This window comes from Oxyura jamaicensis, chromosome 2 (genome assembly GCF_011077185.1).
Source record: "Oxyura jamaicensis isolate SHBP4307 breed ruddy duck chromosome 2, BPBGC_Ojam_1.0, whole genome shotgun sequence".
In the NCBI taxonomy this organism is placed as follows: domain Eukaryota; kingdom Metazoa; phylum Chordata; class Aves; order Anseriformes; family Anatidae; genus Oxyura; species Oxyura jamaicensis.
In genome coordinates, this window is record NC_048894.1 from 19,345,068 (window position 1) to 19,371,682 (window position 26,615).

The 26,615-nt window shown below is 38.0% G+C and overlaps 1 protein-coding gene across 8 annotated transcripts in view; it reads right to left on the minus strand.

Moving 5' to 3' along the window:
- MLLT10 (MLLT10 histone lysine methyltransferase DOT1L cofactor) overlaps positions 1 to 26,615 on the minus strand; it is a 122,451-nt gene that overhangs the window by 22,452 nt on the left and 73,384 nt on the right. For all 8 annotated transcript variants that reach the window (XM_035317296.1, XM_035317302.1, XM_035317299.1 and 5 more), the window contains one exon: positions 11,326 to 11,504. In XM_035317296.1, the coding sequence (XP_035173187.1) occupies positions 11,326 to 11,504 (179 nt within the window). The remainder of the gene's footprint in view (positions 1 to 11,325; positions 11,505 to 26,615) is intronic.

Consider the following 26,615-nt stretch of genomic DNA (forward strand, 5'->3'; position numbering starts at 1 on the left):
GAAATCAAGAGCACTAGGTATCACCAAAACCAAGCAAACTTCGACAAACTATATTGGTAACTACTTCTGAAAAGAGTATAAAATAATCAATGCAGTTGAAATTCCAAGCTAAATATTCTAGGGTTGTTCTGCTACACTTTTTGGAAGATGTTACTAGTGCAATTCCATGCAACTGATTAGCTTCATGAAAGATGGAAGGAAATTCAAGGTCTTGACCAAATATTAAGGTCAGCATGCTTTTTCTGTAAGTCACCTTGAACTAATGTATTTTGGTCAATGGCAAGTAATGTTTATGTGAAAAATATCAGCAAAATTAAAACCTACATTGAAATAAAAATTAGATATTGAAATGTATTCATGCTATATACATGATGCTAAACAAAAACTGATAATATACAGACATACAAATTAACTGCTATTCTTGAGAAGCGGAAAGATCTTGCCTATCATGTGATCACTGCAAAAGCAACTTGGCCTTTTGTGTCTCCTAGCTTAATTTGAATAAAGAAAGGTTATTTTATCCCTAGATTTTTTTAAGCCGATCACACTGTGTGGAGCACGTAGAAGTTGGCTTTTCTTAGGTATCCAAGGCAATGGAAGAATATGCTATCAGGTCCTTTTACTCTTTCAGTACCTTTGGTACCCTCTTTAACTTCATTTAAGAGATGTAGGGGGGAACCACTGCTACACATTACTTGCCTTTTCTGATTTCTGTTAACTCTTCATATGGGATGGCAATACACACCTACGTAAGGGTTGTCAGACCGCAGTTAACTGCAACAATACACTAAAATTTCTAGGAGCCCCAAGGGAGAGTTCTGCTAAATCAACTGCTGCATTTCAACTCTTGAATCAACTCACCACAACTATAGAAAATGCTTAGAAATCTTATCTAGACCTTGCTTCCAGAGGAAAAACATACCTAAACAATTTTTTTTATATATATACACACCAAGAAATACAGATAGAATTCAGGACAATAAAGAAAATCCTGAATACAACACTGTTTCCAAGTTTCTTCTGAAAACCATCATAGGACTTTTCAAAATGAATAGTACAACAGAATAATTTTAAAATGCAGCATCATAAATAACATTGATATGTATTTCAACTGAACCAATGCTTTCTTTATACTTTCTGAATTTAATTGTTTAATTATTTATTGGTTGGACATAATTAACTTTCAAGCAAACTATCATACTGACTTATTGACAAAAACAGCCTACAGCACTGCTGATGACAAAGCAGGAACTGCACACAACTTTTTATGGCTAATCTCACCTCATTTGCCATCACGCATACATCAACAATATGAATCAACCCCAAACATTTACTATGACTTTTTACTCATTCATTCCCCAAAAGGAATACTGGGATTGAAAAAATAACCGATCCCATACTGCCACCGTTACTGTCAAGGACATTAAAGGCCTTAAAGTTTTGTGGGGTTTTATTTTGTTTTTAACAGATGCGATAAAGGTGCAATTTTCTGAAATTAATTGGACTGCACACAAAAAATCATTGACTAAAATAAAAGAGTTAACAGAAAAGCTTACGATGCTGGAGAAATTAAAAGGAAATCAGAAAATGGTTTTGTGATATCTTTGAATAAAAAGCAATGGATACATTATTAACATCATTATTACTTTTTACGTTACTAGCAGAAATAAATACTTTGGACTTTTAACTGTGATGAAACCTCTTGCTTATGAACAAGCAAATAATCAAATACTGTCTTTGAGAATCAATTGTTTTGATTAAATGTACAAATAAATCCTTCAATTAAATGAAATCATCTAACCTTCAAACAAGAGCACTCAAATACTTGCCAAGAAAGGCATGAATGAATGCAACTGGGAAACTCAGTGGGATTTGAAAGGCAAAATGAAAAATTAATGGCACACCTACAGAAACTAATTTATACCTCTGCCCACTGTACAACAAGGGCACATCAAGTCATTAAAAACCACATGGGTAGAAGGCCTCTCTTCCCATAATGGGAAAAAGCTATAACCTCAACTGTAGAACCAGTTTATTGGTCTCTTTCGCGTTAACTAAGCCCGATACTCTGGAAAATTTTAGGCCATTGTAAATAATTTAAGAATTAGATATTGAAAAATAGACCTCTAAAAAAAAAATCTACTAGAAAGCTACCTCACTACAAGTGAAACTTTTTTTTCTCCCTCTTCCCTTCCCCTCCCCCCTTTTACTGCAAAAGGAGGCTTTACGAAGATAAAACTGAGATCTCTCCACCTCCTGCACAAACTAAATGACGACATAGCTGCCATTTCAACACAAATCCCCTTTACCTCAAGTTTGTTCCTCCATCCTTTCCATCCACCTCTGTCTCCACAGCACTTAACCTGGATGTGCTCTACACAGACAATGGAAGCAGCACTCTGCCCACGAGCCTGTTTTCCTTAAGAACACCAACCTGTGCGCCAGGAATCCCAATTTCACTTTCATATTGACTAGCAGAGAGAAGGACTTGATTAGGAAGCCATCCCACATGCCCATAGGGTAATCTCTTTTCTTCACAAGTATCCCAAAGAAATCCAATTTAGTGAGATACACTCGTAATACCTAAATAATGAATCTGAGAGAAAAGTAACTACCTTCAAGATTGTATTTTCTTAAATAGTAACAATACATTAGCTCTTTATTCACACATCTTGACATTGCAAATTTCTAAATAAAGCTCAACAGTCTTTGCAGTTTAAGAGATGAAATGAACACCTATAGCAGCAGAATTGCTGCTGTGTAAAAGCGGTTGCACGATACTCAACATTTTACACAAGGCCTGTAAGGACGCTGCCTCAACAATGAACTTTGCAGCCTGTAACAAAGGATATGTACTACATAAACTTGCAATCTATTTCAAGTCAAAGCTAAACAACTGGTCTCATCTAATATTTTTTATAATCATCATTCTTTCCATTGCATGCAGACTAGAAAATTTCACATTTTTCACATTCACCACCATTACTATTGTCTCAGGCAGCTAAATTGAAGTAGTGCTACACTCAGTTCAACGAAGAGGTCAATGTGCCTCAGTTGCCTGGAGACTGATGGTTGCTACAGCAGCACCAGATAAGCCAAGCTAAATAAGCTTCAGCTCGAAGGCAGAAAACATTTATTGCTAGCCCGAAACGTTGATGCAGTTGTCTCAGCATGCAGCACTGCGCAAGATCCTGCAACTGCCTCTCAGGCTACCTGGGTATTGCATAAGTGTACGTGAAGGCAATCTCACTGAAGCAAGGGGAGAATATAAAAAGGATTTTAATTGGGCTAGATTACTTGCAACTATGATCCCTTTGTTCTTCTAGTTGAGTCACATGTTAGAAGGAATTTTCCCTCTGGCTGTAAATTCTTCCTCCTTGCTACTCTCCTCCACCCCCACCCCAAAAATCCCCAGTCAGACTGAATGAAAAGAAAATTAGATTTTTACCCATTTTGCCTAGAAGTAACAAAGAATTAAACCAGCTTTTAAGTGACCAACAAAATTGAGATGACAAATCTTTACTAGCATCCTTCTTTTTACATTTTTTGATTCTGTCTCTTAAATTTAAGTGGCTGTGACACAAACATGGTTTAGTGGTTTGGGAAGGAAAACCATCGTTTTGTACTGAAAACTTACACCACAATACCAAACCCCTTTCTGTGTGAAGCACACTGAGGGATGCATTTAGAACACTTCCTAAATCTACCAGCATTGGCAGCTTCCTGTGGCGGAGCCCCAAGGATGAGCAGCGTACTTTTTTAAGAATGATTTCTTTTTGTTCTGGATGCACTGCTGCTGCTTTTCCCTTTTTCCTTAAGTTTAGAGATAAAGAGAACAGAGTAATCTCCGCATCCAAACACTCCATGATACATGTTGATATTTTACCTTCGACCCCACGGCTAGCAGCCTCTTCTGAGAGATCTTATCACCAAGAGATGTTTTGATAGTCACATAAAATATGTTAAGTGGTTTTCATGTATCTACCACGTCTATTTATTAGAGAATTATAGTATCACTCTAAGGATATGATTTCCTTTTTCTGGAAGCATGCTGCTTAAACCACACAGTATCATAATTACGAGATGATTTATTATTCTATTTTTAATTACCACTCACATTAAATTTAAAGCAAATCATCTTTGGAAAGATTTAAAAACAAAAACCAGATCATACTGCTTATCTGCAGGAAAGATCGTATATATGATTTATTATCAAAGAAAGGAAAAGCCTGGCATGACCTGATGTCATGATCACCAGAGGTAACATATTTTGGAAAAAAATAAGAAAAATCAACATACTATCATAAGCGCTATCAGTGCTTTACATAAATGACTGGTTCCTAAGGGTTAAGAGGTTTCATTATAAGGCACCCACCCAAATAACTGTTATACAGTATAAAGGACCCATCCAAGTCACTAGGCTTTGCTCTATAGATCTCTGCTCTTTATAACTGCACTCTGGACATCATAACAGCTATTCAAGCATTCAGCATCAGTTATTTCTATATTAGGAAAACAGACTTCAGAAATTGACCTGAAGAAATATAAAAACAACATAAGGGTCTTCCCAAGTTATGGAAGTCTTCATTGATTGCATAGCTAAATTTACCATAACTAGGATAAATTATCCTGCACAGCAAGAAAGGGTTATACTATTTAAATAGGTCTGTTGAGATAACTTTAACACTTCTAGTTTTAAGATGTTCTGACCCAAAGCTGTCCATACAAGCATTACACGGAATTCTTAACTTCAGCCATTCCGCATGGCTGTGATGTGTACCTTTGGGACTGAAGCAGGATGCCCACTTAAGCAACCAACCATCTAGTGCAGGTTACTTGAAGTCTGAGATTATCACGTCTGTCATGTCACAGCATCCTACGACTGAAGACAGTTTGTCCTTTTTCATGTTTTTATTCTACCCTTGAAGAAAAGCTCATTAAAGCACTGACAGTTAACAGACCTACCATTTTCTAGAGCACCCACAGAAAGGATGGCCCAGGAATTTCATTTAAATGGACTTACACTTTTACCTTCTGAGCTCTAGCACACATCAGTTATCCTGAAACTTTCTTCCCTTCCTCACATTTACTTCAAGCTGAACATTAAAAAAATAACTAGAGAAGAATATGAAAGAGGGTATGTTTCTCTGGGGAAGACTGGGATACAGAAAGAGAAGGAGGAGTATCTTCATTGGCCATACTGAATTTGAGAACATGACATCCAGGATTTGTTGTTACAACTGAAAACCCTGTAACAGTATCAGTCAGGCCAGGTGCGTTATGCTGTCCTACAAAAATGTCAAATCTGCCTTCTGAAGACTTGCCCAATAAAAGTGCCTTTTCAGTAAGGACTACTTGTTGAAGCCCTATTTTTATTTAATCACAATTTCAGCTACAGAGAACACTGCACCCCGGTTTTGGAAGGCATCAATAGCATTGCGCTTGAAGTCGCTCCTAACCTCTGTTGGCTGGCACAAGAATTAAGAACAGCATTCCTTTTTTTCTGTTTTTTTCTTTTTTCTTTTTTTTTTTTTTTTTTTCAAAAAAAAAAAGGAAGAGGAGAAGGTTGCCTTGAAAATATACCAAATGATGAGCAGACTTGAACCGTGACAGAAGAAAAAACACTGAAATAGGAAATACAAAAACAGTGTAAACTAATGGTGTAGAGAAAGAGCAGGGGGCTAACGCAGATCCAAAACTAGGGAGTAGAGTAATTCAGAAAGTGAGAAAATAAAAACCGCAGGACAGCAGCATCTGAAACATCAGTTGCCATACATTCAGCATCTGAAAAGATCTTAGGATTCCTGAGCTTTCACATTCCTCTATTGTTAACAAATAACTCCAAACCTATTGAAAAAATTAAGCCTTATCTCTCTCTAAAGGCTGGATCACACAAAGGAGGATAACCACCACTATATGAATGCTAAAGAAAACCCTGCTGTTTTCCTACTGCTCCTAGGGGAGCAAAGCCAAACGGACTTCAGGGATAATCGAAGTGATTAAAGCAAACTTATTTCACTTAGAATTGCAACTGAGTAGCAGCAACTACCTTCCCAATTATCACATCTCCACCGCCGAGGCGGTAGTTTATTACGCTATGCTGAAGTGGACCTCTCACACCACCACAATTAAATCCTGGACTGAAGTCATGAACAGCAGCTATTCAATCTCCCTATCCCTGTGCAAGTCACAAGGACTGCTGTTACAGATGCTTCTTTTCCTTCCCTCTGTTAGCTGCTTCTGTGGTCAAGGAAACACAGTGCATAAAGTAAGAGATGGATACTTAGTGGGGGAAAAATGGAGGAAGAAAAACAGCTTGAGAAAAGACAGACTTTACTAGCAATAACATTTTTCTCTCTGTCCTAAGGAACAGAAAATAACCCTTTGGACTATATCTGTAAAACAGGTTAGTGTCACGGATGTGCAATACTGCTTCCAACTGCCCCATGGTTCTGTTTCTTACAATCACTTGAACCTTAGACACGGTCACATGGGAAGCAAAAGAAATCCAAAGTTGCAATTTGACCACAGCTTCCAAAAATGAAATTCTGAAAATAATTTCTGCATAAACCATGATTACTATAACCTAAAGATCATTCATTACTGACCCATACAATACCAGCACCACAGAGCAGATTAGCTACAGATCTTGAAAATAAAAGGCTCTATTGTAAAGAAACCACTACGTGCATACTCTACTTACACTAGAAATACTAATATTAGATGACAAGATGCATTTTTTGTTAAAAGAATAAAGTCCGAGAAATTAATCAATGACTGGAAGAAAGCCCTGTCAAAAAACCTTTACTTCCATTCCTGTAGTCTGATACTGATTCTGTGTGCACAGAGCCCAGAAATACATGGGCGTGGGGCACTACTTGGGTAGTTCCACTCATCTGGGTAACCAAAGAATAGACAGCTCGACCAATCTCAATCTCAACCGAAGCAGCAAGCATCGCCTTCACTACAAAACACATAATATACTAAAACTAATTTAAAAAATAAAACTAAACTAGGTTATTCTAATGAGCACCATTTCCTGACAAGCAGATAACAAATGCTGTTGTACAATACCAAAGATGTTGGGGCACCTAGGTCACTACTTTTGTTATAAACATATATTAATCACTAAGAATAGCTTATCAGAAAGTGCAGTATAGCAGGCTGTTACAGAACAGTGTAATAGGCTAACCACCATCTTTGATACAATCAAGTATGAAACAAGGAAATCTTTGAGATAAAAGCTGAGCACAGAACCTTGTGTCAGTATAAAGCGTGACTTGGCTTAACGAGGAAAAATTAAAACCATATCCAAACCAAAATGCACGAAAGTGATTTTTCTTAACAACAAAGCACACATTGATTTTCATGTGAAAGTTAAAGACATGCTTCTCAGAGAAAAGACAGTAGTTTGTGAGAGTATTTTACTGTTACATGCAAAACAGGCAGCACCTACAAGCACACAGAGAGGATCAACTCACGGAAAACCAGAAACAAATCCTTGTGTGGGCTGTGCATTCTTCTCCTGTATGTCTTTTTCTTATATATATATATATATATATATATATATATATATATATATGTACACACACACACACTTCCAGCTAGTGGGCCACTGATTCCCAGCTGGTGAGAAACACCAGCAGTTAAATTCAGTTATGGCACAGCATGGAACACAAGCTAATCATCTCTTCTGAATTTATTAGATTGGAATAAAAATTATGGGTGGGATGACGGCAGAATAAAGTGAGATACATAAGAAAAGGTGATTACAATGAGGCCAGTCTTAAAAACAAACAAAAAGCACACTGTCCTATCCTAGCAGACAACAGAATCAAAGAATTAAAAAACAGAATTCCAGGATTTCAAAAAAAGGAAAAATGTAAGCTTTAAATTCAGTGTTTAGTTGCTGGAGGAAAAAGCAGTACTGGGGGGTGTACTACTTTTCTGGGTTTTCATCACTTCAGTTTTATATGGACACAGCCGTTATTCAACAATACAGGCAGGGTAGTATTGCTTTCAAGTTTTTCTAATGCTATGAGTAAAATTTTCTGTATTAGATGTCTACCACAGCCTCCTAGTCAAAACAGCCAATTTTGAGACTCAATCTATGGAAATACATTTTTCCCCCAAAGACTTTCTCTTTGGAATTTCCTAAAACCCCAAAATTAAAAGAGGATACAAAATACATCAAGATTTGTCAAATTTATGATCTCCCCAAAATCATAATTTACAATTGCCTAATAGAAAAACAGAACTTAAACCAAGTCTTAGAGGCGTATGCTTTAACAGCATATATTTGACGCTATTCCAATTTTTAGTATTATTCCAAGTGCACATCAGTCATGCTGACCAAACAGCTGAGCAATCAGATTTCGAGCATAGTTCTTTCTTAACTAACAGTTCAAATAAACCCAACCTTTTAAACCATTACCTTTTACCTTCTATAGGGGCACAAGCTTACCTTAACTTGTAATCACTGTAGGTACGCCTAGCATCTTGGTTGATTTTTAATTAGAGCACTACACAAAAAATACGTTAGCACACCATTATTTGAAGACTTTCATGGTCAAGAGGTGGGTAAACACTGATAATGCGCCCACAAGAGCCCAGTCAGCCAATGCAGCGTTCTTAGGAAACCTCGCGGATCTAAGTAGGCAAACCCCCACCCTTGAAGCATATTCAGTCATGTCCATAGCTGCACGGTGAAACGGTTCTTTTGACTTAAAAACTACTGAACAGTAAAATAGGTTCTCTTGACTGAGTCCGATCAAATACCAGCAAGGACCTCATGAACTGGAGCTAAAATTCCCAGAGTCTAGGAAAAACAAAAGTTACACGTGGTCATCATGATTTAGCATGAAACAAAAGACACTTTCACACCACAGAGGACTGCTTGGTATTTCATCACAGAATCATTATCACAGAATGGTTTGGGTTGGAAGGGACCTTAAGGATCACCCGGTTCCAACCCCCTGCCATGGGCAGGGACACCTCCCACCACACCAGGTTGCCCAAAGCCCCATCCAGCCTGGCCTTGAACACCTCCAGGGATGGGGCATCCACAGCTTCTCTGGGCAGCCTGTGCCAGGACCTCACCACCCTCTGAGTAAAGAATTTCTTCCTAATATCTAATCTAAATTTCCTCTCTTTTAGTTTCAAGCCATTACCCCTTGTCCTATCAACACACCGCCTGACACAGAGTCCCTCCTCAGCTTTCCTGTAGGCCCCTTTAGGTACTGGCAGGCCGCTGTAAGGTCTCCCCGTGGCCTTCTCTTCTCCAGGCTGAACAACCCCAGCTCCCTCAGCCTCTTTTAATGGCAGAGGTGTTCTAAATCTAGGTTTGCAAGTCCTAAAAGTTGGGAAACAGGATATGGGTTCTGTCCCATTGTTTTTTTCATCTATTTATCCTTTATCAGAATTTAACAAATAGAAAGCAACCGTGTACAGCTCTTGCTTATTTACCTATTCCATGTTAACTCTGATTTTACATACCTCTGGCTTATTCTATCTGCGTCTGCTTTTCAGGCCAGGAGTCCTACCCTATTTACTCATTTCTTATAAAGTTGCTGTTCTTTGTCACTCACTGTTCACTACCATCCCTCTTACAGGTCTACTGTATCTGTTTTGAATGGATTTTTGAACTCTTTTCCCTCTAACATGTATTTCATTTGCCCTCTCACCATTTTGTCAACATAGGGCAGTGAGGTCTCTCAGCATTTTTGAGTTTGAGTTGACCTCACGATAGCTCATTGCATCACCTAGTACAATCAGCAAACGTAACTTCTGTTCCTCCTCCTTCTCTCAGATCATTTATGAGTATGTTGAACTGTACAAAAGGCCACAACACTGATCATTCCAAGACTGCAATGGAAAACTCTCCACTGCGAGAGATGAGCATCTACTTGTTTATTTTTTTTAATCAACTACTAAACTATGACACAACCTCTCTGCTCATCTCCAGACTGCTTATTTTAAATGTCTTATTTTATGTAATAGATTTTGATTTAAAAAAAAAAAAAAGATTAAGAGGAACTCCAGTTGGTTACAACTTTCCTTCAGGAATGCTACGTTAGCTCTTCCCAAAAGCACTGTTGGTTTTTTCTCCCCTTTTTTTTTCCTTAATTTATTTCCTTAAAATGGTTTCTATCAATTTCTGTAGAGATGTCACCCAATTTTGGGTGAAGCTAGCCAGCTGTTTCCAAAGTTATGATACAGAAATCAGACACAGACAAATGGGATAACACAAGGCTTATTTCTTTCAGAAATGAATCCAGAAGAATTAAAGTATGTACTACCTGCTATATGTAACAGCGTCATTTGATATTGAAATGCATTCTACAGTTGTCTACATACAGCATTTCTGCTATATAGCTATTACACATATCCCTGTGCACACAAACACACAGGTTTCAAGTTTATATCCATTATTTTAAGTCTATAGAAACTGTAGTTTCTCTAAATTAAAAATTGATGACTTGTATGCACACACCAAAAGATACATTTGATATATTAGTTGTAAAACAGATTCCCAACAGAAAACAAAAAATACAAGAAACACAAAATACAAGAACCATTATGCCCAGTACAGTATTCCTTCATACTTACTCTAATCATGTTGGCTCTCTACAGCTATAGCTTCATACTCCATGGCTTTCACGAATGTAATCTTGTCTCGTTTAAATTCATCCAAAATACTACCATTAAGATATTTTTTCTGTTTCATTACTTTGACCGTGTCACACTTCCTTCTGCACTCCTCCTCCCTTAACCCTTCAGCAAACACAACCTATATATCTTCATTTGTATGACCTTCCAAATACAAAACTATGGTTGTGTCTGTCAACTTCCATTTGCTATCAAGATGCCAACTTTGGCCTCCTCTTTGCCAGGGCTAGCTTTAGTTGTCCATTTTTCAAATCTCCCAAATAAACCTGTTCATCCTTGAATTGATACCAACATTATTTTATTTACGTAAAACATTCAAAAATGTTACCTGATTTCCTCTTCTAAATCCTTTCTTAAAACACTCTGTTCTGATAACAGACATTGTTTGGAGCACTGACGAACTGTAACCAGCATTTAGGGCTACCTGATATAATCATTATCATTACATACTTCCATGGACTTTTTTTTTTTTAATCTATGTATTCTACAGATACAGAACTATGTAATATTGTGGGGAAACTCTAGCCACTGTAATGACATTTTCACAACAAATACGTTTATTAACCTGTTTCCCAAATAAATGATGTTTTCTCATAACACTGAAAATAAGCGGGTCAGTAACATTGTTTGCTAACTTAAACTCTTGTGATAGTTTACCTGAGTTGTAGCAACAACAGTAGTTATAGAAGGCGCAGTTGAAGGTGACAGAGCTCCCACTTGCTGCAAGTGGCCTGAAGCCTGCTGAGGTAAATGAGAACTGGAAACGGGAGTGCTAGATCCTGAGCCAGATACTGCATTTGGAAATGATACTGCTACATCATTGCTGCTAAAAATACCTGAAAAAAATTACAAAAACGATTACATGCATCTCTCTCTTCCCCCTCCCCATTTTCTAGTAATCATGTAAATATGCAGTAGAAAATTAATCAAAACAAACAAGATTACTTAAGACATAATGCAGAAAGTTCCTGTGTTGAATTTCTAACCATGCTGACTGAGAGAATTGCTCGTCATCTGACATTCTACAACTTGGGGAACACACAGACTGACTCAGGTCTAAGTTCTGCTGAAACATGTGATAGATCAAATATTTACGTGCATTACAAACTATGCTCAAATATTAAGAGTAGCAGAATTTTTGGCTAAAATACCTGCTTTCAACTGAGTCCGCTATCCAAGCATATTGTTTCAGAGAATCACTGTAAAAGTTACAGTAGCTAAAGAATGAAGTATTGGGCTGTATAACAGAACATACAAGATATGAGTGGAAAAACACCTTTTGACCTCAAAGTAACATGGTTTTGAACAACATACATTTGTTTAAAATGTTAGTTTTGGTAACTACGGATTTCTTGTACATTTTCAGAAAAAAATGACAGCAACTCTGAGGATAAGGTACTCAGATTTGCTGGTAGAACTGGTGGTATTTCATTTATTCACAAACTAAAGCTGTTTGTGATCAAAGAATGCTTGACTAATATTTCTGCTAGAGCAGCCAACAAGGAAATGACTGAACACATTAACATTAGTCAGACTCACATGTTAGCAATTTAAACGGGAAGAGTTCATACCCCTCTATGAAGCCATTACTTCTGTTCATCTACATGCAGGGTAACGTTTGTTATATAGGATGGGGAAAAAGCCCTGCTGACCAGAAGCCCAGGACGAGAAGTAGTACCTGTCTACGAAACTGTTAGGCTCCACGTGCATTAGATAAGTGAGCTGTCAGCTGGCCAAGGAATATCAAGCATGGTAGCACTGAACTGCAGTTAGAGGAAGAGTGCCACAGGGAGTAAACAGAAGTAGAATGAACATGGTTAGATCAAAAAAAGCCACAGAACTGAAATGCCAGTTAGAAGGCAAAGGGTGGAGCTAGTTTGTCACTCATACGAATAAGGATTTGAAGAAGGCAGCAACAAGAAGATATGCGTTATTAAAATACCACGTACCACCCAGCATTCCTTCTGAGCCCAGGCAAGGGAAGCTAAAATCACCCAAACCCACCCAGAATACACAAACATTAATGCATCTTCAATTCCCTGCCTGTGTTAACGGTCAAGAAAAACTGAAGAGAAAGTCAGCTAGACCCAATGGAGAAAGAAGAGATGAAAAAATAGCCAAAGACACATTCTGACAACACTTTTCCCCCTGCCTATGCTACGTTAGGGGCTTGCAATCTCCTCCCTCATCTCTTCATCATAGCACAATTCCTTATTTGCTCTGCTTTTCTACTGAGCTTCTGTCCTTTTCGCGTTCCATTTAGCACACCTCCTACAGTCATCTCACGCCCTCCCCTTTATTTTGTCAGCATCCCCAAAATCTGTAATTATGGCATTACAAGCAGTTAGGATCCTTAAAACATTCACGCTGTTAGGACCTTCCTCCAATTACATCTGCCTTATCTAACTCGGAGAGTAAATTCTATGGATCCTGCTCTAGATTTGTCCCTACACACTACCAAAATGCACATGGTTAACAAACAGCCTTGCTATTGAGTCTGTTCTTAAATGCAGTATCAGCAACCACAGAAGCTGAAGTATAATTCAGTTCCCCAAAAAAAAGTCTGCTTTAAACCAGATTTGAAATTAATAAAAAGGAGGTTTTTGTGTCATGTTCCCCCCCCCCCCCCAGCATTTTAGTTGTGTACTTAGAACAATAAAAGCCACACAATTTCTTGAGAATTATGAGACTCATGTAACTATCTGGCTCTGAGAGTTTTAAAGGTTAAAAAAATAAATAAATATCAGAACACTACGATCAAACCACAAGAGCTAGTCACCAGAAACACTACTGTTCTCATAAAGCGTCAATGATCGAGAGTGGAGAAAACAGAATTGTTAAAGTCAACATTTTTTGTGAAAGTAAAAAAAAAAATAAAATAAAATAAAAGGTATTTTGCCAGAAAGATAACACCTCCAGAGTTTTAAAATGTGGTATTTTAAAATTCTTCTCCATTTTCAGAACCTTACATATTTAATAACTGCAGAAGTTCTGCTGCTTCTATTTCAATTGTAAGGTTTATTCTTCCTCTTTAAAACAGATTTTTGGAATACAAGCAGTAAGTTATAAAATCACAGGTATAAAACTACTTCAAAAGAAAGACAAACAAACTAGTTTGCTAGTGGAATGAGGTAGGCTTTTTTTTTTTGCCTTTACTTTTGTTGTAGTTTTTGTTAGCTTTGTTCTGTTTGTTTCTAAACACTGTTTGTTTCTGTTGCAAAATACAAGAAAACATGACTTATCCAAATACTCTGCTTGGGCTATACACTTCCATGTAGCAATATTTTACTTAATACGTCAAGTCCATGCACTTTCTGGAATTAGTCATACAACCAAGACTTCACGTCTCAAAGCACTCAAGTAGGAGCTCTATGTGTAACATACAAATAAATCCTTGATTTTCACATCATTTCAAAAATACCTGTATAAAAATTACGTGCTCATCATTTTGGAAAGTCAGGAAGGTACGTATTTAAAATGTCTAAAGTATATCAAATTGTCCTGTTGTTTCCTGAGAGGAGATAATCACTCTCAGAATCAGCAAGAAGTAACAACTGAACACATTTACCAAAGTTATAAGGGCCAAACAAACCAATCTGCTCCAAGTCCTTTCTGTATTACTGAAAAGCTATACAGCCAGAACCTGTGTAATCTGCCAGAGGCACAAACAGCATGGTTAAATAGTCTTCGGAGTTCTGAGCTGAACAGTTCTTCAGCTGCAGGTGGACACAGCACTGCCAGGGTGAAGTCTGACGGCACCTAGCACTGCTAGGACACGCAAAACATCATTTCAGGTCCTGAGATAAGATGCACGCATAGCCTGCATTGCTCGAGTAAAATACTTACCAGAAGGGCAACTGGAGGAAAAAGAAAAGCATCTCTGGACAAGAAATAACTGCCTGCTTAGCGTTAGTATAGAGCAGGGAACACACAGATCATACAGACTGGGAAAAACAGAACTCTTTTTACTGGCAAACAACATAAGAATAGATAACAGTGGAAATAAAAGAACATCAAGAATAGCGATAACTAACTGCAGCAACATACAAGTGGCACACAGAACAACTGAAATTGTTTTATTAAAAATATCCCAAAACTAAGTAGTTCCATAAGCAGAAGAATTAGCAAAGCAGCTGAACTTCTCACTTCCAACAGCACTGTGTCTCACGGCTGACTTTGATACACTAAGCTTTCCCACCACGATCCCTGCAGTTGCAGTTGGGCTAGAAGGCAACTTCAGTGATCATCTAACTCAACTATTCTATTCTATTTATCCAGAGTATCTACCACAAGTTGCTGCCCCTCATATTTTGCCAAAGCTTAACAAATAACAACCTCGTCAAAGAGGGTTGTTGGTTTTTTTTTTAATGTAAACTTGCACAGAACCACTGAACCTCAGATTTGCCTTCCCACTTGGGAGGAAGCAGAAGTAGAAAAAAAATCAGTCTTGAAGTAAAGTTGTAAAGTTCACATAAATCAAATGAAGTTATAAGAACAAGGAGCTTCTTTACAAAGAAATTAACCTATATACATATTTCCAGCACCTCCACACTTCCTGTGACGATTGCCAAGAAATCCACCCTAAAACCACAACAATTTTCTGTATAGAGCAAAATGAAAAAGTGCCGTTTAATGCAGTTGGCTGTTGATAAGCAACCAGGTTTTTTGTTGTTTAAAAAAAAAAAAAAAATGTTCTACTCTAATAGAATGTTAATCGTGGAAAATTATGCAACAATTTCTTATTTTGCCATATGGACAAAATATAAACTAAAGTGAATCTAATCCTAAGCACAAACAAATAAATAAATACCAGGTTATTGTGAGCAACAGCGGTTGCACAAGGAAAAGCAGAGGCAGAGGGAATGCATGAAGTAAGACCTCCCTCAAATACTCCCCCAGCCTCTAGAAATCTATGACTTACAGATTTTGAGCTTCAGGCATGGCCTTTGTACTTAATAGCCTTGGATTTGCTTCCAGCTTTGCCCCAGTGAATTTCCTGCAGCCCTTTCGGAACTGATGTAAATTTCCACAGTGTGCCCTAGGACAGAGTTGTAGGGCAGACAGGCTGCGTTGGGCCGGAGGCACGGCGCACGACACTGTGCTACCAGTTACCGTACAACAGAGGCAGCCATTTTGGCACGGTGATTTTTAGATGAGAAAGAGGTCAACATTGATGGTGATGGAGTTACAAGACCCTAAGGCGATTTGGGAGAAAGGGGGATCCCAGCATAGAAACGGGTTTATGAGAAATGGGGAGAACTCGTGTGTCACAACAGCAAGACTGGAGAAGCATGTCAGCTGGTACACGGGTTACAATCATCTTTGTAGAGAAGGCTTGGAAATCTTCAAGAAATTCCAAGGTAATTTCTCCTTTTTCTTCTAAGAACAGGTTAGAGGGGAATATGTGGCTCTGAGTCATGCTTCCAGCTAGTACACCTTTGGGACACGTGCAAGAAACATCAGTGCCAAGCCACGAAGTGCATCGTTCCTGCCTTGTCCCACCAACAGCACTCAGAACCACTAGCTGAAAGGATTTTCCTAAGTTCTCAATCCCTGTAACTTTGCCTTTTCACTTTGAGCTTGTTTCTTACTGTGTAGACTGCTCCCTCGTGCTAGAGGCATACAGTCTTCTGACCACCATGACAAGTAGCCTGCTCACATAGACTGGGATACCAAGGTTTATCCCATCAGTCTGATCCTATGACAGATTTTCCTTGCACCCTTGCAATGCCTCCAGAAACATGCTTCACAGCCGAGCTGAAGTAATTTGGGATCAATATCCTCTTGGTTCAAAGTTGGCACCACTGATACCTACACTACTGTTTAAAAGCTTGCTCCAGGTGGTATCTAGGTCTATTCAATGTATTGTATTACAGCATCACACACTAAAAGGATGTACAAAATGCTGAGATAATAATGTGACTACTGATTTAAGGGAACTGTTGCTCTTGCCTTTATTCTTCTGCAGAAACATCTTTAAGAGGGAAATAGGGCCCACTGTTGTCCTCAACAGCATAACTACATGCTTAACTTTACAGGAGAAAAGCCAGCCTATCTTAATTTTCTTTCCCTATTGACTTCTGTGCTATCACAGCTCTGCTAAACATCACCCTGATGAAAGCATCAGTAGAGATCACTGAAGAAAAGTTTCCTAATTCATTACTTGCTTTGTAACCATGAGCCTCCAGAGGTTCTGACTTCAGAAAATCTATCTTTGAGATGCTTTTAACAGCCTGCGTAAGGTTTACATCTATAAATAATTTAGCTTTATGAGACACGTTAAGAATTACATGCTTATTCTAGAGTGATTAAGTAAGTTTTGAAGATCTGTTGTAGAAGATCAGTAAGATCCAGAACTACGTGGTCAGATCTGAGGTACACACAGTACGCTCAAAAGTACAGGAAAGACCCGAAGCTCAAAAATGTTAAAGCAGGGAAAGATCTTTGCGAGAAGAAGTTAGACAGATATGGAAGAATAACTGATAGAGACTACAGCTTCTGTAAATTCACTTCTGTCTTGATGATCCAAGGCATACAAATTTAAGTTGCTGTAATGTGACTTACACTAAAAATAAAGCACTACTAGGCTCATTAAACAAGTATTCCCAAGTAGGAACATGATGTGTGATAAGCTAAAACATTAAGTTCTCACTGGAAATTTTAAAAACAACTTAAGATCTCAGAAAACCTACGATTGCTTCAAATCAGCCTGCGAGCAATCTATCTCAGTGCTGAAATGAGGAATCATTGGAAGCACTACATTCCTCTTCACTGTTAACAGAACATAGTATTTAAAGGGGTTTGTTCCAAAAGTTTTCTCCTTTTGGATTCCAGTGATCTGAAGTTAGTATCTTCACAGGTATGCTGCAGGATGCTTGACTGAGACAGAATTAGGAAAACGAGGACATTAGAGAGGCTAACATGAGTAACAAGGGAATTAATTCTGTTGTGATTAGTTATTTCTGGTTGTGGCAAACAGCTGGCTTGCCTTAACTGCTGATAGACTGCATAGATGTCATTTTCAACAACTGAAGCTTTCAAGTGGTATTTTAGAAACTCATGGGCAAGCAGTTATGCTTAAGGTTGCAGTATTTGACAACTGAACAATGAGACTCCTTTATTCAATACTCTGAAAAAAGGCCATGAATTAAAATAAGCGGAAAGGAAGTATTTCAGATTGCCTTTTAAATTGCCCTTCTCCACCTTAAAAAAAAATAATAAACTATACAGGTTAGCTGAGCACTGCTATCCCCACGCTTCACCACAAGCAGATGTATTTTTTATCTATACTGTAAAGTCTGCCTAAATTTAGCTAGGTTCAAAAAACTTTAATATCCATGCTCAGCAGACACTTTCCCTAGTTTAATTTACCATGCTAAAAAAAAATCATAGCATATATACTAAATTATGCCCACATCGATGCTGAGACCAGTTGCGCAGAACTGTAAGGTTCCTTTGCAGACACACTGCCTTCCAAAGATGACCACCGTACTGGAATTGACATGATGGCTGTCTGTTCTGTGCTACAGCTCTCAACATTGTGACTCAAAAAACAGTGTAAGACAGAACTGATGAAAATAGACCTGAAAGCAGACGCAGGAGTAAGAAATAAAACTGAGAGCAGACAGAACAATAAGAACAGAAGTAGCCAGAGAAAGACTACAACCAGCCATCACAATTTATAGCTAGCTCTTAACATGAAATTACAACCTTCAGGTCATTACTCCCCATAGCTGTGGGTTTTTTGTTTCGTTTTTTTGTTTGTTTGTTTGTTTTTGTTTGTTTGTTTTTGTTTAAGTATGCCCTAAAATCCCCCAGCAGCCATTTAAGCCTGCATCCCCTCCTCCTGCTTTCCAGTGATAAAACATGGCGCAGAAGAGATGAGACTTCAATGTCAAATATACAAAGTGTGACTGGAAGGTCCAGAGTAAGACTAAGAAGCACAAAGTTGTCACACTGTGAATAAAAGTGAAAACTTCAGATCTCTCAACTGCATTTTTTAAAACACGAAAAGTATACTAAATATAAGAAATTGACCGTAATATTTACCAAAACCAAGAACCAAACAACCAAATACTGTCCCTTACTGACAAAACTGCAGTGGACCACTTCTATCTTCAAGTGTCCTTACTCCCTTCTATTATGACGTCTATTTTTATTGAAAAATGTCACTTGCATGACTCCATTTTCTAGTCCACCTTTTCAAGCAACTCTTTAAAACGTGTTGAAGCCTCTACATGTCATCCTTCCTCCTTTACACTTTGTCAGCACAGAATTCAACTCACTAGTTTCAACCTTCTCCTTAATACTAACCAGAGCTATCAAGCGAAACTGTTTCGAAGTCGTAGTTATGTCCATTCAAGCCAAAGCTCTCTTTTTTTTTTTCCCCCTTTTTGGTACTTTCTTGCTGATAGACAGCCAACAAACTCAATGCAATGAAAACTGAGCTCCTGATACACTGCCTCCATCCCAACCCTTACAGACAACACAAACGCCTCAGACTCAGATTATGAGTCAGATGATTACGTTGTTGAAGTAAACTAAATACTAAATACGTATCGAAATACCCATCTCAAGCTTTAATATTTTTTCATCCTATACACACTGCACAAACTTTCCTTGCTGTTTATAAAAAAAACCTGCAAGACGGGTTTTGGGGAGGAGGGAAAGAAACCAACTTTAAAATTTTATCTAAAGAAACATGGGAAGGCAACTAAAAGACACAAACACACGTGCATGTGCGTGCACACACCAAAAAAGGGCAGATTAGATGATAAACCCTGTCCAAACACTGCTCTGAAATGAACATATAGGTAACAACTAGGCTGGCCCACAAGAATGAGTTCCTACAAAGCATCATTACTGCTTAACAAGAAAGCACACGACATTAAGTAACCACTTCCACCTACACCCTTCAAAGTTCTATGCTGGAGTTACAAACAGACAATCAGTTTTGGAAAAATTGCAATGTGGAAAGAAGTAACAACAAATGGCGTCCTATCAGTTTCTGTTCTGCACGCCCTTGTGAACCTGTACCTCTGCGACATTAAACAGCCAAAATGCTCTGCTTATGAAACAGCAGAAACTCACCAAGTCCAAATTCAGCACACTTTGTCAGATACCCTTCAGGTGTTTTATTTTTTGTTCAGAAAAATGGTGAGCTTGCTTTCCTTCATCTCAAAGCTGGTTCAGAGCACTGTACACCTGGGAGGGTGAGAGGGAAACCCTATATCAAAAGGAAAAAAGCTACACCTATTTTACTAAAGCAAAGCAAATCCAGAGAAATTTCAGTATTTCTCATCACATGTAGACTATGAAATATAAACTTTTATATATATATAGAAAAAAGAGACCCACCACTACAGACATCTGCCTAACACGTAATTTGTGGCTCCAGCAGTGTGAAAAGAAGTCCTATAAAATCTTAATGATTGCTGGCTTAAAATGCAAAGAACTTCATCATGCAAAGTTTAAACATTTCATTTCTTTTGCATATGCTGAACTCCATGTCAATACAATTTACGATGCATACAGCCCTGCTCCTCCAACATACACATACAACAAGAAGAAAATCATTCTATTTGGCTGACACCAACTGAAAAAACTCCAATTTTTATTACTAGATTTTCTGATACCGATTAAATACAACATTAAGAAATAAGCTCGACCATCTTCAAAACTATCCTTAGGAGAGGGTTTTAACTGTAAACATTCCGTCCAAAATCTTTCAATAACTTGTGAGTATAGCTACAATTGTTTCCTATAAGTGAACAAAAGCCTTGAAAAAGTAAACCAAGTTCTAATTTAATAAGCTCTATTTCATTTCCACTCAGCATGAGTGAATACAGAAGTAGGGGTACAAAGCTAATACCAAATACTAGAGGGAAGCTGCAATCAGATACATTAAAGATTCAATATTGCTCCCTGTGAAACTGGTAGTGCTGTTAGCAATGGCACTACCGGGCAGCACTGGGCTGCCAGAACAAAGAAGGGACAACACACGGATACCTTCACATGCATTACTTGTAGTAATTTAAGTAGTCAGGAAAGTAAGTGGGAGAATTCCTGAGGTAGATACCCCTGTAACACACCTATGAATGGAGCACAGAAGAAGAACTAGAAACACTATTCACAAAATTAAAGAAAAGAATCTCAGAACTAGAATAAAACTGTTATCATTTTACTGTGCACATACAAAAAGATCATCAAAGGAGAACTGAGGAACTATTGACCTATCAGGCTCCTGCAGACAATCTACAAAGTTTTCACTCAAGTACTGAACAATTGACTCACTGCAGACCCGTATTTCACCCAATCAATAGAATATGCAGACCTTCAATCAGGATTTTCTACAAAAGGCTACCCTTTGTGATAAATGAACCTCTGAAAAAGATTCTAATATAACTTACCATTATGTATGGTATTCATCAACTTCGAGAAAGCTTTTGAGTTAGGAGAAAAAGGGCTTCATGTTAAGATCATGTTTAACAGACGCACAAAAGAATATATGTATAGACAGGAATTTCAGTGAACAATAATATACCTGAATACATCTTTCTTGTATTAGAGCTCTGATCATTTACAGTAGCTCAAATTGTAAAATGGATTTATTTCTATCCGCTGTAATTTCTTACTTATATTTCTTTTGTCAGTGTTTGTTAGCTTTTAAACGCCTGCTACAATGAGAACATGCCAGCACACGCCAATTAGCTGCATTGTAAAGCTCCCGCTGCAAATAAAAAGTCAAAGCCTTTCCCGGGACGATCAGTCTCCCCAGCAAAAGACCGATCTTAATTTCATTGTCCACAACAAATTTAGAAATTTCAACTGAAGCTGCCTCGCTAACTCTAATCACGAGGCACCCCTCCTGCTTCACTGATAGATCGATAGGTGAACACAAAGCAGTTCGTCTCTCCCAGGCTTTAGGGAGACCAGCCGAGGAGGGGCTTGGATGCCCAGAAAGAACTTTCAGCATGAGATGCTCACATGAACTTCCTTTCCTTCAAGTATTTTTATTTTTTTTGGCACTTTGAGAGCACAGATCTCTGCCCATGAAGTGACCATGAATACTCTCCTCCTCTGCTGGGCAGCTGGAAGCCTCCGGAGTTCAGCCTCTGCGGGAACCCAGCACACTTTGATGCCCAGTCCCAAGGTGACGGCACTCAGGCTGATGGCACACCTCCTCCACTTGCATCGCCCCTTTATTCATACTTAGGATGATGAACTCACAACGACACGTTATTTTCAATTTACCAGTTCATTTTTGCACACTAACAACGAATAAAGCCCTCAGCACGTATGTCTGTTTTGACAAGATGATAGAATGAATGATTTTGAGTGCCAGAATATAGTGAACACCCCTGCAATATTTCCATGGGTGATTTTTTTTTAGCAGCATCAGCTTCCGACATCTGATATAAGAGGTCTATTAACGTTCATATTCTAACAGGGTGACTTCTTATGCCGTATTTTTTTTCTTTATTCTCCCAACTGGCAGCTACCAAAGACTGATAGCCTTTTTTTTTTCCTTTAAACTGCCAGGTTTTTCTGAACATCAAGAATCAAAACAATGAATTAAAATAAAGACAATTTTAACTTTTGCCATTGATACAAGAAATTCACAAAATTAATTTAGAAATCATTTTTTTAAAATCACTGCCTTTTACCTACTGCCTAATTTTTAGTAACTAGGCAAAGATACTTCCACGGAAAAAAATATATATATAGTAACAGAAGAATACAGCAATACTGACTATAATTGCCACATCACTACAGACCAAGCCTATAATGTTAAAAAAAAAAACACTCCTTTTTTTTTGAAATTTTGTATTAGAGAGAAAAGTGAATCTTGATGAATGTCAAAAAGTGAATCTTGAATCTGGGTGAATCTTGATGAAAACTTAAGAATCTAATAAAAATTAAATGAGTAATTTGAGTAATTTTAACCTCAGTTTTCAGCGAATTAATAGCATTGTTAAAAAAATCACTTAAAAATGAAAACTACTACTTTCCATGGCTATATATATATAACCTCACTAAAATGCAGAGATAATACGGCTTTGCTGTGTTCATATAAACTATGAGGACCAATTCTGACCCAGGTGTAGAGGACAGGCTGGAACTGATGTCTGCCACCCTTAAGAGCTGCAGCATTTCACCCACACTTCTGTGGGCCAGCCATTATTTCATTTTAACATCAATTCGTTCCAGTTATGCTCGATTTTTCCACCGAAGGAATAGCAGCCATTTTGATCCACCATTGCTGTCAGTACTAAGGAAAGCCCCTTTCAAATTTAAGGAGCCTTTAGTTTTATCGTCATCTTCCTTCCCTTAAACGAGCACACCCTGGATTGTCTGAAGCTGTAATTTTTGATTTTGTTTCTTTAAAATTACACAACAGAGGGACTGCCGCTAACCCGAACCATCGCACGCATCGTGTTCCCAAACATCACTCAGACCTTTCAGAGTCTTCAAGCAGAATACACCAGATATACCCCAGTGAATAATTTACTACCACAGGACACGTACTTTAGAGACAAATTAGGAAGAGATACGGTTAAAGAGCTGACAAAACAATTCCATAGACCTTGTCGGCGATATGGGGTTAACACAAGCAGTTGTCTGGCAACTCAAGAGCAGAGCTAAAGACAAGTGAGAGGAACAAGCTGCAGTCTAACTCCTTCTGACTGCAGCTATTACACGTGGACAGAAAGTCATTTTAAACATCCCTGGTCTACTAAATCCTTAAAAGAACAGTACCAATTCTTGAACACGTGTTAGACATTAATGATCTGCTACCGTGCTTATCAGAATGAACTTTTCTCAATAAGCATGTGCTACATAAATATGTGATAAAAGGATGCAGCTTTGATCTTCACTTTCAAAGTGGTCTGTTTGTTTGTTTGAGTCCTTAAGATTGCTGATAGGGAGTAAGAAGATGCTATACCTCCTTATACCACACAAAAACATGAAATTCACCTACCACGTTTCAGGTATTAACAGCATGAATGGTTTCAAAAAGAAAATTAGACCAATTCATGTAAGTGGTGGACTCACAGAAGAGAAGAAGTTACTGGTATTCAACCTAGAGAGGAGATGTAAGGAATCCTAGCAAGAAAACATCCTGCTTAACCTGACTCCTTTGGAACAGACCATCCGAATGCTGACTGCATACAGTTACACGATGAAGGGCCAGCACCAGGTCAGCCCTCCTTGTGGGCCCCTCTTCAAGATGTCTAATGAAGCTCATCCTAGACTCTCCTCAAGCTTCAACACAGAACAGAAGAAGTACGGTTCCCACCCACAAACCACACAGAAGTAGAAGGTAGAAGAAGACAAAGATGATTTATCCTGGAAGGAAAGAAGAGCTACTGTCTGGGTTCCTGGCACAAGTGCCTCTCCTGGCAGCCGCCTTTTCCTGACTCCTCACTGAAGAACCATCCCAGCCACCCAGACTTCTCCTACAGTGTACAGCCAAGCCACTGAACTCCAGCAAGCTCAAGTGTCAGGAAAGGTTAGGGATGGTGAATAGTCATCATATATGCCAAAAAATATAAGCTTTAATATTGTATTTCACAGTTTTATTTTCCACCTATGCTTGCCTATTCCCAGTCATGGCTGAGTCCTTGCTTTGAAAACCTCACCTAGTCCTTATGGTAGCTGCTATTGCTCGCTTTAAAACCTCACGGTTATTACTCCTCAGAACCAATGCTGTTCACAACGTCAGGAAGACTTTGTTACTTCCAGTTTATTAATTTCAGTTTCTATATATATCAGAACTGACTGCATATCCCCACCTACATCTGAGTCACCACCCTTTTACTGTTCATTACCTGTTTTTAAGAGAATTGCTTATGCATACAAAGAGTAAATTCTAAGCTTACCGTTAATCCTACAACAGAAAAAAAGTCTACTGGTTTTCTACCCCAATAGGACACTATTTGCTCTTATCAGCCACTAAATTCTTCAGATTAGGAATCTGACTGTAAATTATTTACACTTTTTTTAAAAACTGTATTTGAGATTTTTACATGAAAGCAAACTTTATTAATGGCTTATGGGTTGCTTTTTGGTTTAAAAAATTACTTGCAACTTTTAGTCATTCCTGTCAGGAAATCCTTCTAAGTGTATAAAACAAAAAAAAAAAAAAAAAGGAAATAGGCATTAAGTCAGTCAAGAAGAAGTGAAATGATAGGACTACTCATGCAAAATCCCCAGACCCACGCTAATATTCTTCAGCTCTGTTTACAGCTTTCATGAATCTCTTCTCATTCAAAGTTCCTAGAACTACACAGTTCTAAAGACCAGAGAAGCTCACTGTTTTTTTGTTTATCTGTTTGGTTTTTTTTGGGTGGGGAGGAACAGTATTTCAAGTTACTTAGTCTAACGAGAACTCCCAGCATTTTCTTTTTTTATTTAACCTCTGCATGTAACTCTCTCTCAAAAACACACAGCAAACTAGATCATATTCAAAATGAACTTTTTTATGTTATCCTGATGGCCTTCTTGCAAACACCTTACATTATCTACCAGCTGACACCTCTACTTAAAAGCTGAATAAAAATTAAAATTATAATAAGAACAATATGAAGTAGTGAGTTTACATCCAAACTAATTGGTAAATACCAGTCCAGTTCAAATTGGCAAAAATTCCATTTTAAAGTCCAGATCGGGATTAGAAATGAAGCAGCTTTTCTATTGGTATAAAATAGTTTCACTTACTATTTCTTGCATTACCACCACACAAGCTCTTATAAAAACTACTTTGCTATGTATTCTGACAGTACACTTCTTATGTACAGCATACCTACATATAAAACTCCTACAATATTTTTAAAATTATGCCTAATACTCCTGAAAGAGAGGTTTACTTGAATAATCTTCTGGAAATACATTGTTGGCTTATCGGTGCCAACTTTCTGCATTTTATTTATGCTGGTGAGATTTATTGAAAATGGGCTTGCATCCAGTTGAATCAACTCAAAGATCCTGCAGGCTTTAAGCAAGTGGGAGAGGTACCATTTGTGAAGCATCAGGAACTGACATACAGTTAAAAGGTACTGGATATATTGTCAGTTAGTGTAGTTAAGCCAAATCATTATATCTCAACAGATGCTGGATTCTACAGTTTTCCATTTTAAAGTGTTCTGAAATACAAAAGCTATTGAATCTTCAATCCTATCTGTAAAAAACTATGCCAATAAAAAATGTGTTTCCTACCATTTTAACTAGAGCTAGGTGTTCAGTTTCTCAGCATCCACACTGCCTGGCTTCAAATATTCCAACACTGCACTACAGAGCAAGAATTTCTGTGGTACGTGTGCCCTAACGTGGTACCAAGCCACACACAGTACCACACAACAGTGCAGGCTATGAGGTGCTTCAAAAGCCTTAGGTCCTTACTCCTATCTCCCCCACTTAACCTGCTTAAGAGATAAAAATAAATTATTTGAACAACAGGAAAGCATAAGGAAAGGAGCAGTTGATAATCAGAAGCTTGGTCTGTCTGTCTAAGAACAACGTAGAGCTTCTGAGAGGAGTTGCACATCAGAACAGGAACGTGTACATTTTAAGTCTTAATGGGTTTGTCCCTATTCTAAGTCCTTCAGTTAAAATCTCAATTATTTTAAGGTATCTAACCTTCCTTATACCACCATATTACATTAGGTTTTTTTGCTTGTTTTGTGGCGTTGTTTGCCTTTGTATTTTTAAAACTTTCCAGTTTCAGAAAGGATTACGATGATCTACCACAGGCTCTACACATCAGAGTCTCTTCCACAGAAGTTACCCGTTCTGATCTTAATCCTGAAACAGCTTCCAGTCACAGTTTACCTTCTGATACTGCACCTCTTCTCTTCACATCAAATAGATATAATGTTTAACCGCTAAGTACAATTCCTCTCTGATTAAGAACAGCAAAAAGAACTATTTTACCACAGGAACTGGCC